Raw genomic sequence first — 14,222 nt, forward strand, 5'->3', positions numbered from 1 at the left:
CGACCTCTACTCTTGTCCTTGGCATGCTGCCCATGGAAGCCCAACAGTTGAAAAAAGAGCCAGGCATGTGGATGCCTTCCCAGTGTGATTATGTGTGACACTTCCTACCTACCCATTCTTCTTTCCTTCCAGCCGCAGCTCAGATGCTGCTCTGCGACCATGCGCCTAATTTGGCTCCATCACCCCCATTAAGATAATAGTTTTTATAAAGTTTATATTTTACGTTGTGCAATCATGCATTTGTGTTCATATGTTTCTATATAACACAACTTATTACATTCAATGAATAACCCAGTGTTGTGAATATTAACTCCTTATACATTATGTATTAATCACAGTTACCTTTACTTTGGACAAAATCTACATTACATTGGTTAAGAAAAAATAGAGCAGTCCTATTAAATTGATTTCAAGAATTAAATTCAACAAAAATTTATGGAGGTCATTGAAAGAATGAAGAGACAAGTGAATGATTGTAATTATATAAATCTGCTGATATACTAACACAAAAAATAGCCACTGCAACGTTTAGAATACAGTTTATTTGTAGAACGATTATAGAACTATAACTTTGACCAACCTTTATTTATAAAAAAAACCTGCAACAAATTGTGTAAACATACATATGAGAAAAATTACATATTCAAAAACCATCACATGAAAAAAAAGATATAACCTATAAGGTTATTACTGGACACTCTTTAAACTTCATCACAGTCCTTTTCTCTTTTTAGAAAAAAAATCCAAGAAACACAATTTTGTTTGGCTTTCATGAAATAAAAAAATCTATTTTTGCGGTTTCAGACTATATTTGTCTTTAGTAAAAAGAAACTGTTGCAAGTAAGTTTTAGTTGGTTAATAGCTAAAATTCACAATTCAGAAACTGATCTACAGCTGCAACATACTAAGCTGGAAATGCACAGGATGAAGACCTGCCACATTGAACTGTTTAAACCCTTATATCGAAGGAATTACTGTGAAATTGCATTAGGAAATTGGAGGAGTGGACAGCTTAGATAGGAAAGCTGCAGAATGTCAGAGTCCAGTCTTTGTTGTGGAATACCCTGCTAATAGGGTTTGAACAAAGTAAATAGAGATAAAGAAGATAAAACAGAACACTGAGATAACATATAACAATAACAATATTATAAGTTACTCCACCCTGAGGTGTAATTTCAAAAGGCCTGGCTATCACTGATCAAGAAATCTTCCCAGTACTGATCCATTAAGTGGCATGGAAAGAATTCACTTTTATCAATCAGCAAAATCTCTTTCACCTGCAGTACTGTATGTGTTGTAGGGTGGAGGCTTGATGAAACTGCAAATTAAAAATACACATGCTGTTATTATTCCATAATCCTAGTCTATCTGCACACTGTTCCTTCCATATACATTGCCAGCTAGTGAAAATATACTTTTACATATACAACATTTAATTTGATATCATGTGATTATGAGTTTAAATTAAACCATATATAATATTTTTACTTTGGATACAACTAAAAACATATGTACTACACTATACAAATATCAAAAATATGTATGTAAGTGAAATAAAAAGGGTTCTTAGATTTTCAGTGTAGTACATTGCTGAGTTTCATGACGTTAGGGAATCAGATTTATTACATTCTGACACTTTTAGCCAAGTATGAATCAGACTGACACATAGCAGTCAAAGACTGTTTACTCGATTTATTACATAGCCCCAGAAACATGTGCGCCAAAGCGGCAAAACATACATAAACCATAATATGGATAGGGCACTTCTAGTATTATAGAATTATTTGTATACAAGATCTTTGCGAGGATCTCAAATTAACCATAAGCTTTAAGCATTCTGTAAGCTATGTTATAACCCAGATCTTATACAAAACACACACTAATATGCATATGCATATATATGTTTTTTCCTTTATTGTCATTTGTGATTACATGAACCCGTGTTTGCACACATGTGACAGAATTTACCAGCCAGGATTTAGTTTGCGTTCCCTTGAACTTTTACATGAGCTACAAGAGATGGAGGTTGGGCAAATGTGAATAGCTTTTGTACATCTGAAAGTGCCTTGTTTTTAACTTTAGTTCAAAAGTGACCTCAATTTTAATAGTGTAAAATTTGAATACCAATGTCCAATGCTCTCACACGATACTTCAATGCATTTAAACGACAATGTTTACAAATATTTGCTTAAAATGAACACAGTCCCTTTGTCTCTACTTTCCAGAGTTATCTACTATCTCGATGTTGGCCATACGAGCTGTGCATTAGAATAAATGAATAAGCAAAATTAAAAAAGGGGAAGCCCAAAATGGGAAGTGGGAAGAACGTTGACCAGACTTGTGCACAAGTCGTTACCATCTAAACAAGCATATCGTTTTATGCACATCAAGGACATGAACCTCAATGTATCCTGACCACAAAAACATGTGCTAAAGCAGAAGCACAAAATTTAACCTGTAGCAAAATCTGATGCAACCATATTTAAAATGATTTCTTTGGAGCAAGCTATTTTTCATATAAGCTGGGCATTCTGTGCTACAAAATAGGAATTTATCTATTTATCATCTCTTTAGATATGTGAGTGAACATGTTGGGCCTGATTCATTAAGAAAAGTAAAGCAAGAAAAATTAGTAAGTTTTTTGTCCTGGACAAATCATGTTACATTGCAAGGGGTGCAAATTAGTTTATTATTTTGCATGTAAGGAAAATACTGCCTGATTTTTCATGTAGCACCCTAATATTTCATAGCTTTATATTTTATACTGAAATTTAAAGTTGATCTAGGACATGCCCCGCCGCATCTATAAATCTGTCCCCACATTTTAAAATTTACATTCCCCTCCAATGGAACATGGTTTTGTCAAGGTGCAAAGTTACTTCTTTTTTTTGCTTTTCTTTCCTTAATGAATCAGGCCCGTTGTCTTTGTAATGTATTCAGTGCAAGAAACTGAATGAAAAATGTCAACATATTAATGATTTAAGTGCTCCGGCACTGTCGAGAGAGTAAGACGCCTTGTGATCCCACATTTCCTTCTAATAAAGGGGAAGGTGAGCCAATCATTGTACAACGGTGGCCGTGATGACACAAATCTCATAATCACGCCCCCTTGGACCTCTACTTCAGGATCCCCTCCAGCTTCCCACCCCACACTTACAATACAAAACTAAAACAGAAGGCCGTACCTAACTGCTAGGCCTAAAGAAACTAGCAAAAGGCCATCTTATGACCAATATACAAGGCGACCAGTCCCCTGCATACACCAAGCTAAGCCATCAAAACAGCATTTAATTGGACAACAATTAATACTGTTGGGCCTATATACACTATGATAAACATTACATATATTAAGAAACAACACATTTAATACTAACAAATAACTTTGCAGTGTGCTTTTAATGTTACTGCTCCTTGTATTGTATAAGTAATTATAGGTAAATATATTTTGTCCTCAGTATTGAAAATATGTGGGTTAAAGCCACATTGTGTGCTATTGAATTGGGCTGCTACTATTAATTATGCTGACTCCTGAAAAGACTCTCTTATTCCAAATTTATAGTCCTACAAGACTTTCTGCAAAATTAAGCTTCAATTGATGCACTCTCTACCCACCCAGATCTGCTGAATCAACTCAAGATGATCATTTGATATTTCATAGGTTTTTGTTTTTTTACAGTTATCCCCTTGTATCAACATTTAGATATCCTTGACATTAATACATACAGAAACTGAATTCCTCAAATATAAAACAGGAGTCCTGGAAAACAATGAATGACAGATTATATATATATACCTGCACAGGTATCAGTGTATCCTGATAACCTGGAACTTTACCTTATATATCTATGCAACTCACTAGAACTAAACTTTGCTAACAGCAATACTGATTGAGAAAGCACAAATTAAAAAAAAACAGTTGAACACACATTGAACAACATCTGAAGACATCCAGAAATAATATACATATGCAGCAGCCTAAGACTACAACTTCTCTGATTGCACAGGACATTGCAACTAGGTAATTCTTTTAAGTCCCTGTCACGAAATCTGGTGAAATTTAGAGAGTCCTGTGTATCTGCCAATAACTGATGCTCTAACTGGGGCGCAGAGTCTAATGGTAGGTGGTATTCACCATTACCCCTAGGAGAGGGTATGGACTTTGCAGCACCTATTACCGCAGGTCGCGGTTCCCAGCAGAAGTGATGGCAGAACAGTAGGTGGAGCCTAATGTGGCAGGACTGCTATGATAGTGGGAATTGCTCCAGGAGATATAAGTAAGTTATTAGTAGGAGCTTAGCTGATCTGTCAAATGGAAACTCAGAGAAACGGCATGTGAATACTGGTGCAGCGGCAGTTCGAGGGAAACAATAATGATGAAGAACTTAGCTGATTCGTTAGATGGTAACTCAGAGCAACAGCAGATGAATTACTGGTAGAGTGGCAGTTCAGTAGAAACAATAACAATGAACAACTTAGCTGATCCGTTAGATGGTAACTCAGAGCAACAGCAGATGAATTACTGGTAGAGTGGCAGTCCAGTAGAAACAATAACAATGAAGAACTTAGCTGATCCGTTAGATGGTAACTCAGAGCAACAGCAGGTGAATTACTGGTACAGCGACAGTTCAGTAGAAATAATAACGATGAAGTACTTAGTTGATCCGTTAGATGGTAACTCAGAGCAACAGGAGATGAATTACTGGTACAGCGGCAGTGCAGTAGAAACAATAACATGGAAGAACTTAGCTGATCCGTTAGATGGTAACTCAGAGCAACAGCATGTGAATTACTGGTACAGCGGAAGTTCAGTAGAAACAATAATGATGAAGAACTTAGCTGATGCATTAGATGGTAACTCAGAGCAACAGCAGGTGAATTACTGGTACAGCGACAGTTCAAATAGAAACAATAATGTTGAAAGACTTTAGCTGATCCGTTATAGGGTAACTCAGAGCAACAGCAAGCAGGTTACTGGTATAGCGATAGTTCAGTAGAAACAATAATGTTGAAAGAATTTAGCTGATCCGTTATAGGGTAACTCAGAGCAACAGCAAGCGGGTTACTGGTACAGCGATAGTTCAGTAGAAACAATAATGTTGAAAGAACTTAGCTGATCCGTTAGGTGGTGACTCAGAGCAGCAGATGTGGAGAGTTCCTAATGCGGCTGGAGTTCCAGTAGTGAAGCGCTGAAGATGGGGCAGTCAAGCCGAGCAGGAAACATAGAACACGGCTGCAGAGGACAGGTATTCTAGAAGTTCCAGCGGAGGCACCGAAGAGAAACTACTGCTGACTTTGGAAGAGTAATGCACAGCAGCTACAGGTAAGTCACACGAAGGAAGCCCAATCCTGATGAGAGTGAGTAACTCGAAGAACAGGCATCAGAGAGCAGTAACTGGGAGGTTTAAATAGCGCTCCAAAGTTCCAGGGCCAATAGGAACGGGTAGGAGGTCATAAAGGTGAGTGGTGGCTGACACATGCGCTGAACCACCAGGTGGAGACTGATAAGCAAAATACTAAGTTCAGGATGCCGTGTTCACCGCTTATGAGATTGAGATAACAAAGCCGTTACCCTTTCACGGGGCCGGCGTGTGACAGTCCCTCAATTTTTGTCCTTTTACTCTTATATCCCAATGTTTGAAAGATTGCTTTTCTTTCTCTCTTTTCATGGCATTATTTGTAGGACTATATTATCCTTCACCCTTCCTGCAACACACACCTCTGTCCACATTGCCCCTTCATTACTCCACTCACCTCTATTTAACACTTTTTTCCTATTTAAATTCAGTACTTGTAACAGCCTCACCCTGTCGCCAGAAACTAAAAGGCCACACATCTAACAATCATCTTCCTATCTTTCTTTCTTTCTGCTTCTATTAGCTGGTGATATATCACCTAACCCAGGTCCCCCTCACTTCTCCCATCTCCCACATATATCTGAACACTACCGTAATCTAGCAAACCTCTAACACATCACCTATCTCCGCTCTCTTCCAAAGTCCTATAAATGTGCCCTTTGGAATGCACGCTCGGTTTGTAACAAACTTACCTCCGTACACGATCTCTTCCTCTCAAACAACCTCAACCTTCTAGCAATAACGGAAACATGGCTTACGCAATCAGACACTGCCTCACCTGCAGCCCTTTCACACAGTAGCCTCCTTTTCACCCACACCTCCAGGCCCGGAGGTACACAAGGAGGTGGGGCTGGACTACTTATTTGCCCACATTGCACATTCACAGTTCTATCAACTATCCCAACACTCACATTCACATCTCCTGAAGTACATACTATTAAGATTTTTAATCCATTCTCTATGCATGTGTTGTGATCTCCACCACCCCAAACCCTCTGACTACCATCAGTGCCCAGGATTTTGTTTCCTACTTTAAGGACAAGGTTGACAAGATCTGACTTGAAATAGTATCATCTCCCTCGACAAGCAAACAGATCAATTTCTGCTCAGCACCCTCTGACACAAATGAAGAAAAAGTATCTACTCTCTTCTTATCTTCCTGTGCTACCTTCTGTCTGCTTGATCCTATACTGGTAGATCCCTGTCTCCTTTGCTCATTCTAAGTCTAACTAAAATTTGTAATCTCTCTCTCACTACTGTGTCTTTCCATCACTATTCAAGCATGCAGTGTTTACTCCTATTCTGAAAAAAGATCATTCTGACCCAACTCTCTCTCAAATTACCTTGCAGCTTCCATGCCCCTCCAAACTTCTTGAGAGAATCGCCTACACTCACCTCACACACTTTCTTACTGCACACAGGGCCGCCTTCAGAAAAAATCGGGCCCAGTATGGGCCCCCCATGCCACCCGTGCCACCCGGCCCCCCCCTCCCTCATGAGCAGCCCCCCCCATGAGCAACACATACTTTCATACTTACCTGGGGGCCCGCCGCTGGTCTCCGCTATTCTGTCTTCAGCCTGGCTGTCACCGTGACAGCCAGGCACCACGATCCGATCGCAGGGGTGGAGGAATCATTCCCCCTGCGATCATGTGATCTGTCACAGGCAGAGCACATGATCGCAGGGGGAATGAATCCTCCACCCCTGCGATCGGATCCTGGTGCCTGGCTGTCACGGTGACAGCCAGGCTAAAGACAGAATAGCGGAGACCAGCGGCGGGCCCCAGGTAAGTCTGTGCTGAGCTGTTGTACCGGGCCCCCTGGTGAGCCCGGGCCCGGTACAACAGCACCCCCCGTACCCCCCTGATGGCGGCCCTGACTGCACACAACCTATTGGAGTCTCTTCAGTCAGGCTTTCTCTCAACACTTCACAGAGACTGTGTTGACCAAGGTTGTCATTGATTTAATCACAGCTAAAACTTAAGGCAATTACTCTCTTCTAATTCTCCTGGATCTCTCTGCTGCATTCGACACTGTTGACCACTCTCTCCTCATACAAACACTATAATCCCTAGCTCTTCAAAACACTACCTTATCCTGGTTCTCATCCTATCTATATAATTGCTCTTTCAGTGTTAATTTCTCTGGCTCCACCTCCACTTCCTTTATCAGTTGGAGTACCACAAGGCTCAGTCCTAGGTTCTCTGCTATTTTCTATCTACAGCACATCTCTAGGAAATCAAATCCTTTGGATTTCAGTATCATTATGTGGATGATTCACAAAATTATCCTCTCCTAATCTCTCACCATCTGTGTTGTCTCTGGTTACTGACGGTCTTTCTGCCATTTCATCTTGGATCTCCACTCGACAATTCAAACTCAATCTTTCAATAATAGAATTAATAATATTCCCACCCACCAAAAGAAGCTTCCTGCCTAACATTTCTATTTCTGTTGACAACATGAACATAAATCCCACTCCGCAAGCTCACTGCCTAGGTGTAATCCTTGACTCACAACTATCCTTTGTCCCCCACATTAACCCTATATTTATATCATTCTGCATATAAAAATCTCTAAAAACATTTCCAAAATACGTTCATATCTCACACAAGACATTGCAAAAACTTTAATTCATGCACTCATCATCTCTCTTCATGCATCGACTATTGTTGGGTGTGGGGAAGGCATTTGATAAATTATCTTGGCCTTTCAAGCTACGGACACTTAAGGCATGTGATCTTAAAGGAGAATTTTCTTCAAGTTATACAGGCTTTAGAATTCAATTGTTCAACCTCGTTCATGACAAATAAAATTAGTTCAAGCATCATTCAAGCTGGGAAGATGGCACTAGACAGGCATGACCTTCAGCTCCACAAATTTTTGCAATGTGTTCAGAACCCATAGCACCAAGAATCAGATTAAACTTGAACATTTTTGGGGTACAAGATGGACCCAACCAATATTAAATCAAACCCCCCTCTAGATTGTAAGCTCTCTTAGGCAGCAGTCTCTTCCCCCCTATCCTCCTCTTTTCATTACCTATGCCTTCTGCACACAATCTATGTGTTATATCTCCTCCCCTGGGCTCTCTGTCCCTAGACTCCTCACCTTCCACCTCCATTGTCCCTGCACCTCAATAAACGGCTCTGATCCTTTTAGCAGCTCCCAGCTCACATTCAGTAAATGTCATATTTTCAATACATGCAAATACAAAATTTCATTCTGTTTCACCAGAAATATTCCCAGCTGAACCATTAAACACAGGTTGAACATCTCTGCACAAACTCGGCGAGTAGGAAAGGAACAATACCATATTCGAAAAATACTGTTTTATCACTGGATCCTGAAAGCCTGGTGAAAGGATCAGGGAATTTCATTGGACAGTAAGGCTTGGTTAGACATCAGGGGGTAAATGTATTAAACTGCAGATTTACCAAGTCGCCGACATCCGGCGACTTTGCAGGGGAAATTTAAACCGCAGTTTAATATATTTACCCCAAGGACAGCAAAACCATCCATAAATGTAGAGATTATAGTAAATGCCTACAAAGAGTATACTAGGTGGTACTTGGTTCCATCTAGAATAGACATAACATGTGTCTCCATGTCCCTGACCTTTGTTGCAAAAACTGTGAAGCAATAGGTATGTTTAAAAGTATGTCTGGAGAGAATTCTTGATAATCACCTACTTCTCAAAAATCTTTATACCTCTAATTGAGCAGGTATCCTTTAACTGAACATCAAACCTTTTATCAAATAAACTCATAAAGCTACTTAGTAGGCCTTTTGATAAACTCATCATGCAAATATATATTATTATCTATTATTAAATTTAATTTATAAGGTGCCATAAGGGGTCCGCATCGCCATGCATAGGGTTTTAGAATATGCAACAAAATTACAAAAGAACAAAGTACAAAAGTGACAGAATTAAATAAATACAAACAAATTTACTTACATTAAAACCCACAAAATTACATAATAAAGAGGTCATCAGTGAAGAGGAGCGTGGGTAGAGACAGAGGAGTAGTTGGTGAGGGAGAAGGTGAACCGTGTGAGGGCAGTGTCATGGATCCTGATGGAGTGGAGTGTTTGCAAGAGGAGAGGGTGATCAATGCTGTTGAAAACCACAGAAAGGTCTACAAGGATGTAAAAGGAGAAATGACCCTCAAATTTGGCAATGAGGCGGTGTTTGGTGACCTTGGTGAGGACAGTTTTGGTTGAGAGGAGGGTTCAAAAGCAAGACTCAAGTGGATCTAGGAGGGTGTGCGAGGAAAGGTAAGTGACAAGGCAATTTTAGTCAACTCACTCAAGAATCTTATGAGCGAAAAAGAAGAGGAAGATGGGGCGGTAGTTAGAGAGGCAAAGTCCAAGAAAGGTTTTTAAACATGGGGGAGACCAGGGCATGTTTGAATAGGTTAAGGAGATTGGTTATGTGGGAGCAGGCAACAGGAGAGAGGGAACACAGGTGGTGAGAGGGGATAGGTTCAAGGAGGCAGGTGGAGGATGGAGAAGAGGAGAGAAGAGCTTGGGCTTCATCCACAGAGATGGGGAGGGGGAAAAGGGGGACAAGATGGGTAGGCCAGTGGGGGAAGGAATGGGGCGTCAGTGGTGGTGGTGAGAGAATAATCTGAAGGATGAAAGGTTGGGGGACGGGGGCAGGGATGGAGTTCCAGGCGGCTAACAAGCAATGGGGATTGGATGATTGTAAATTAGAGATTTGAAATAGGATTGTTTAGAGAGAGAGAGAGAGAGAGAGAGAGAGAGAGTAGAATTGTAGAAGTACAGAATAAATTTGAAGTGGAGGAAATCAGTGTGGAAGGGCGATTTCCTCCAGAGATGGCATATTCATAAAAACGTTTTGGTAGATAGTGGGTCAGTTTAGAATGCCCAGGTTGTGGTGGGGATCATCATAGGCAGATAGTGACAGCTGGAATGGTGGAGTCCAAGGCAGAGGTATGGGTACTATTATAAAGGGAGACAGCCTGGTCAGGGCAGGAGAGGTTGATCTAAGGAAACAGAGAAGGTGAGGAAGGTGTAGAAATGCTAAAGGAGAGTAGATGGTGGCCAGAGACAGGGACTGGGAAGTTATTGAAGTCAGAGACAACACAGATTGGAAAAGATTAATTCAAGCAAGTGGCCACTGTTGTGAGAGGGAGAGAAGTTTGGAGGCTGTGGGGTTGGTGGGATCATTGATCAGGATGTTACAGTCTTACAGAATGAGAGAGCAGGAAGCAGCAGGAGGCTAACACCTGTTGATCGGATAACATCACCGCCACGTCCATGGTAATACCTGCCTCTTGCTGATCACTGCAGCGTCTCCAATACATCACCTGTTGGCCGGATAACTTCATCGCCACGTCTGTGGTAATACCTGCCTCTCGCTGATCACCGCAGCGTCTCCTATACATCACCTGTTGGCCGGATAACTTCATCGCCACGTCTGAGGTAATACCTGCCTCTCTCTGATCACTGCAGCATCTCCTATACATCACCTGTTGGCCGGATAACTTCATCGCCATGTCCGTGGTAATACCTGCCTCTCTCTAATCACTGAAGCGTCTCCTATACATCATCTCCTGTCCGGATAATCATCGCCACCTCTGTGGTAAATACATGCCATCCGCTGATCATAGCTACTTCTCCTACTATCTCATCTACTGCCCGGATAATCATCGCCACTTCTGTGGTAAATACCTGCCATCTACTGATCAATAGCTATATCTCCTAATATCTCATCTACTGGACGGCTAATCATCGCCACCTCTGTGGTAAATACCTGCCATCCGCTGACCATAGCTACATCTCCTACTATCTCATCTATTGGCCGGATAATCATCGCCACGTCGGTGGTATATCCCTGCTTTCCGCTGATCACCTGCTGGTTGGATAACCCCATCTCCTCGTCGGTGGTATCTACCACCTGCCGCTCATCTGGCCCTCTTCGCTGTTCCTAGGTTTTATCATTATTATCATCTTTGACTTATAAAGTGCCACAAAGGGTCCGCAGTGCCGTACATTACATATACAGAAAACAGAGAGCCAAGACACAACATGATACAAAAATATATACAAACATAGGTGACAGGGTAAGGCAAATCAGATTATTTCTGGGACAGATAGTGAAAGGGAAGGTAGAAATCATTGAGAAGAAGGCCGAAGTTTAAGAAAACAGATAAAACAGGGCTAGCGAAGCAGGCCAAAAGGTACAGAGGGTGATGGAAAAGTAGAAAGAGCACACGAGGAAAGAGGGCCCTGCTCATGAGAGCTTACATCCTAAAGGGAAGGGGGAGACACAAATAGGGTGGTACTAACTGGGGAGAGAGCCAGGACAAGGAAGTTATGAGGAGGACTGATAGACTTGAATAAAGAAATGAGTCTTAAGGGCACGCTTGAAGCCTGTGAGAGTAGATGCTAACCTGATGGAACGTGTAAGATTGTTCCACAGCAGTGGAGCAGCCCAGGCAAAGTCCTGAAGACGAGAGTGAGAGGAGGTGATCAGTGAAGTAGTGAGGTGGCGGTCCCAGGCAGAGCGGAGGGGACAGGTAGGAGTGTAGGTAGAGATGAGATTGGAGATGTAGGGGGGGGAAGATTGACTAAGAGCTTTAAAGGTGAGGGTGAGGAGTTTAAATTTAATTCTGTAGGGTATGGGGAGCCAATGTAGAGATTGCTGGAGGGAGACTGCAGAGACAGAGCGGCGGGAGAGAAAAATGAGGCGGACAGCAGCATTGAGGATAGACTTAAGAGGGTCAAGGCGAGAATAAGGTAGGCCAGAGAGAAGGAGGTTACAGTAGTGAAGGCGAGAGATTACAAGCGAGTGAACAAGGGTTTTCATAGCTTCCGTGGTGAGAAAGGAACGTATTTTAGATATATTCCGAAGAGGGAAGTAGCAGGATTTTGAGGGGGACAGAATGTGAGGCTTGAATGAGAGGGAGGAATCAAGGATGACCCCAAGGCATCGGACTTGGGGGACAGAAACGAGGGTAGTGTTATTAACAGAAATAGAGAGGGGGGAGGTGGGAGTGTCCTGGAAGGGGGGAAGACTATAAGCTCGGTCTTGGAAACATTGAGTTTAAGGAAGCCTTGGGACATCCAAGATGATATGGCTGAGAGGCAGGAGGAGACACGAGACAGAAGGGAAAGGGAGATTATTACCTACATCCTCATAGCAACTCATTACGTGCTATTATCCAGAGTGCCATATCCTCCTTTCTCATAGCTTCGTTAGACTCCGCGACTCGGATGCAGTAACAATTATTGGCAGAATTTTGAGTCGAGAATCTTAGTGACCGTGACACATGGCTGGTGACTGTGCGACTGCCTGTCTCCATTGTCTGTACACAGGAGAATCCCGATCACTGCACACTGCACGTCACTGACGGTCCTGCACTCAACAGACTGCACCTTACTTTTCTACTGGAAGGAATTGCCTTAACTCTTATATAATTACTATGCTTTGGGCAGGGACTGAGAGATTGTGATCTGCGCTGCCTACTGTGCTAAATTAGAATATTTAACTGTCGCTTCCTAACTTCTTTAGTGTCCTATTACATTGATACTGCGTAATTTCGAAACTTTGCTGTTGGGCACCTTCATTTTGTTCATCTGTAAGCTCCTAGGGATATGGAAGAGGAGCTCTGCTTCTGTCTACAGGATTGCTGTGGGTCTGCTCTTGTTCCTTACCATTTCCACCTATTGCCCGTTCTGTAAACTCCCTTCAGCTGTGGGTGTGGAGTTGTGCTGCCATCTACTAACACATACTGGAATTCTTCAAACAGAAACTCCTTGGTGCTACTACTATATAGGCTCCTCCCTTCATATATCCTTCTGTAAACGTCTCTGGATTGTGGGTGCCTCTATTGATAAGCTCTGTCAGTTGCTGAGTGGGCGTCCCCAGAAGTTATTGCTACACTGCTACTCCGACACTTGGATTTGCTAATATGGGGAAAACTAATACCGCCGCTGGTGCTGCAAAACTTGAAAAATATGCATGCAGTTCTTCCACCTCTACTGCTGCGGAGGCTTCTGGAGCACAGAAACTCCCTGTGACACTTACAGACTCCCCTCCCTCCCCTGCAGATGTTCCCTCCTCTATTCAGCAGGTCCTGTTGCAAGCCATTACATCCTCAGAAAAGAGACTTGCAGATCGTATTGGGGAGATTCAGGAGTACTTATCTCTCATCTGTCAGGACATGCAAAAGATGAGGGAGAGGGTAGGCGAATCTGAGAAATGGATAGCTATGCTGGAAGACACTACAACACCCATAAAAAAGGACATGGCTGAACTAACTGCTCAGGTTAATATCTGCAAACAAAAAATGTCCGACTTGGAAGGGCGCTTGTGCTGAAATAATTTACCCTTTGTTGGCCTCCCTGAGAGAACGGAGGGCACCAATCATGAGGCTTCCTTGGAATCCTGGTTATTAACCATGTTTGGGAAGGAGGCCTTTACTGCACAGTTCGTAGTTGAGTGGGCTCACCATTTACCGTTTACCCCCACAACCGGGAGCTCAAGACAGGACTTTTATAGCTAAGCTACTACACTACCGCGACAGGGATGTGATACTCTGCCTGGCTCAGACTAAGGACCAATTACAACATGAAAATCGACCGGTATCAGTCTTCCCAGATTTTACAATAGAAGTACAGACAAATACACCCTAATTTGTACAAGTAAAGCGGAGACTTCGGGACCTGCAGCTCCCGTATGCAATGTTATTTCCTGCACGATTGCAGGTGGTAGTCACTTCTTCTCTACACCTAAGGAAGCGATGGACTGGCTAGATGGCAGACAGCAGGTTGATCCCAGATGAGATGGCGAACTGTAGCCAGGATTGTTGTTCACTACTCAGTTTTCGGATCAGGA

The 14,222-nt window shown here is 42.3% G+C and overlaps 1 protein-coding gene across 4 annotated transcripts in view; it reads right to left on the reverse strand.

The window, feature by feature from the left end:
• Window positions 1–810: 810 nt before the first annotated feature.
• The window catches only part of ANKRD31 (ankyrin repeat domain 31), a 230,634-nt gene continuing 217,222 nt past the window's right edge, over window positions 811–14,222 (reverse strand). For all 4 annotated transcript variants that reach the window (XM_075181929.1, XM_075181902.1, XM_075181910.1 and 1 more), the window contains one exon: window positions 811–1,318. In XM_075181929.1, coding sequence (XP_075038030.1) covers window positions 1,255–1,318 — 64 coding nt within the window. In that variant the 3' untranslated portion in view covers window positions 811–1,254. The remainder of the gene's footprint in view (window positions 1,319–14,222) is intronic.

Source organism: Mixophyes fleayi, chromosome 1 (assembly GCF_038048845.1).
Source record: "Mixophyes fleayi isolate aMixFle1 chromosome 1, aMixFle1.hap1, whole genome shotgun sequence".
In the NCBI taxonomy this organism is placed as follows: Eukaryota; Metazoa; Chordata; class Amphibia; order Anura; family Limnodynastidae; genus Mixophyes; species Mixophyes fleayi.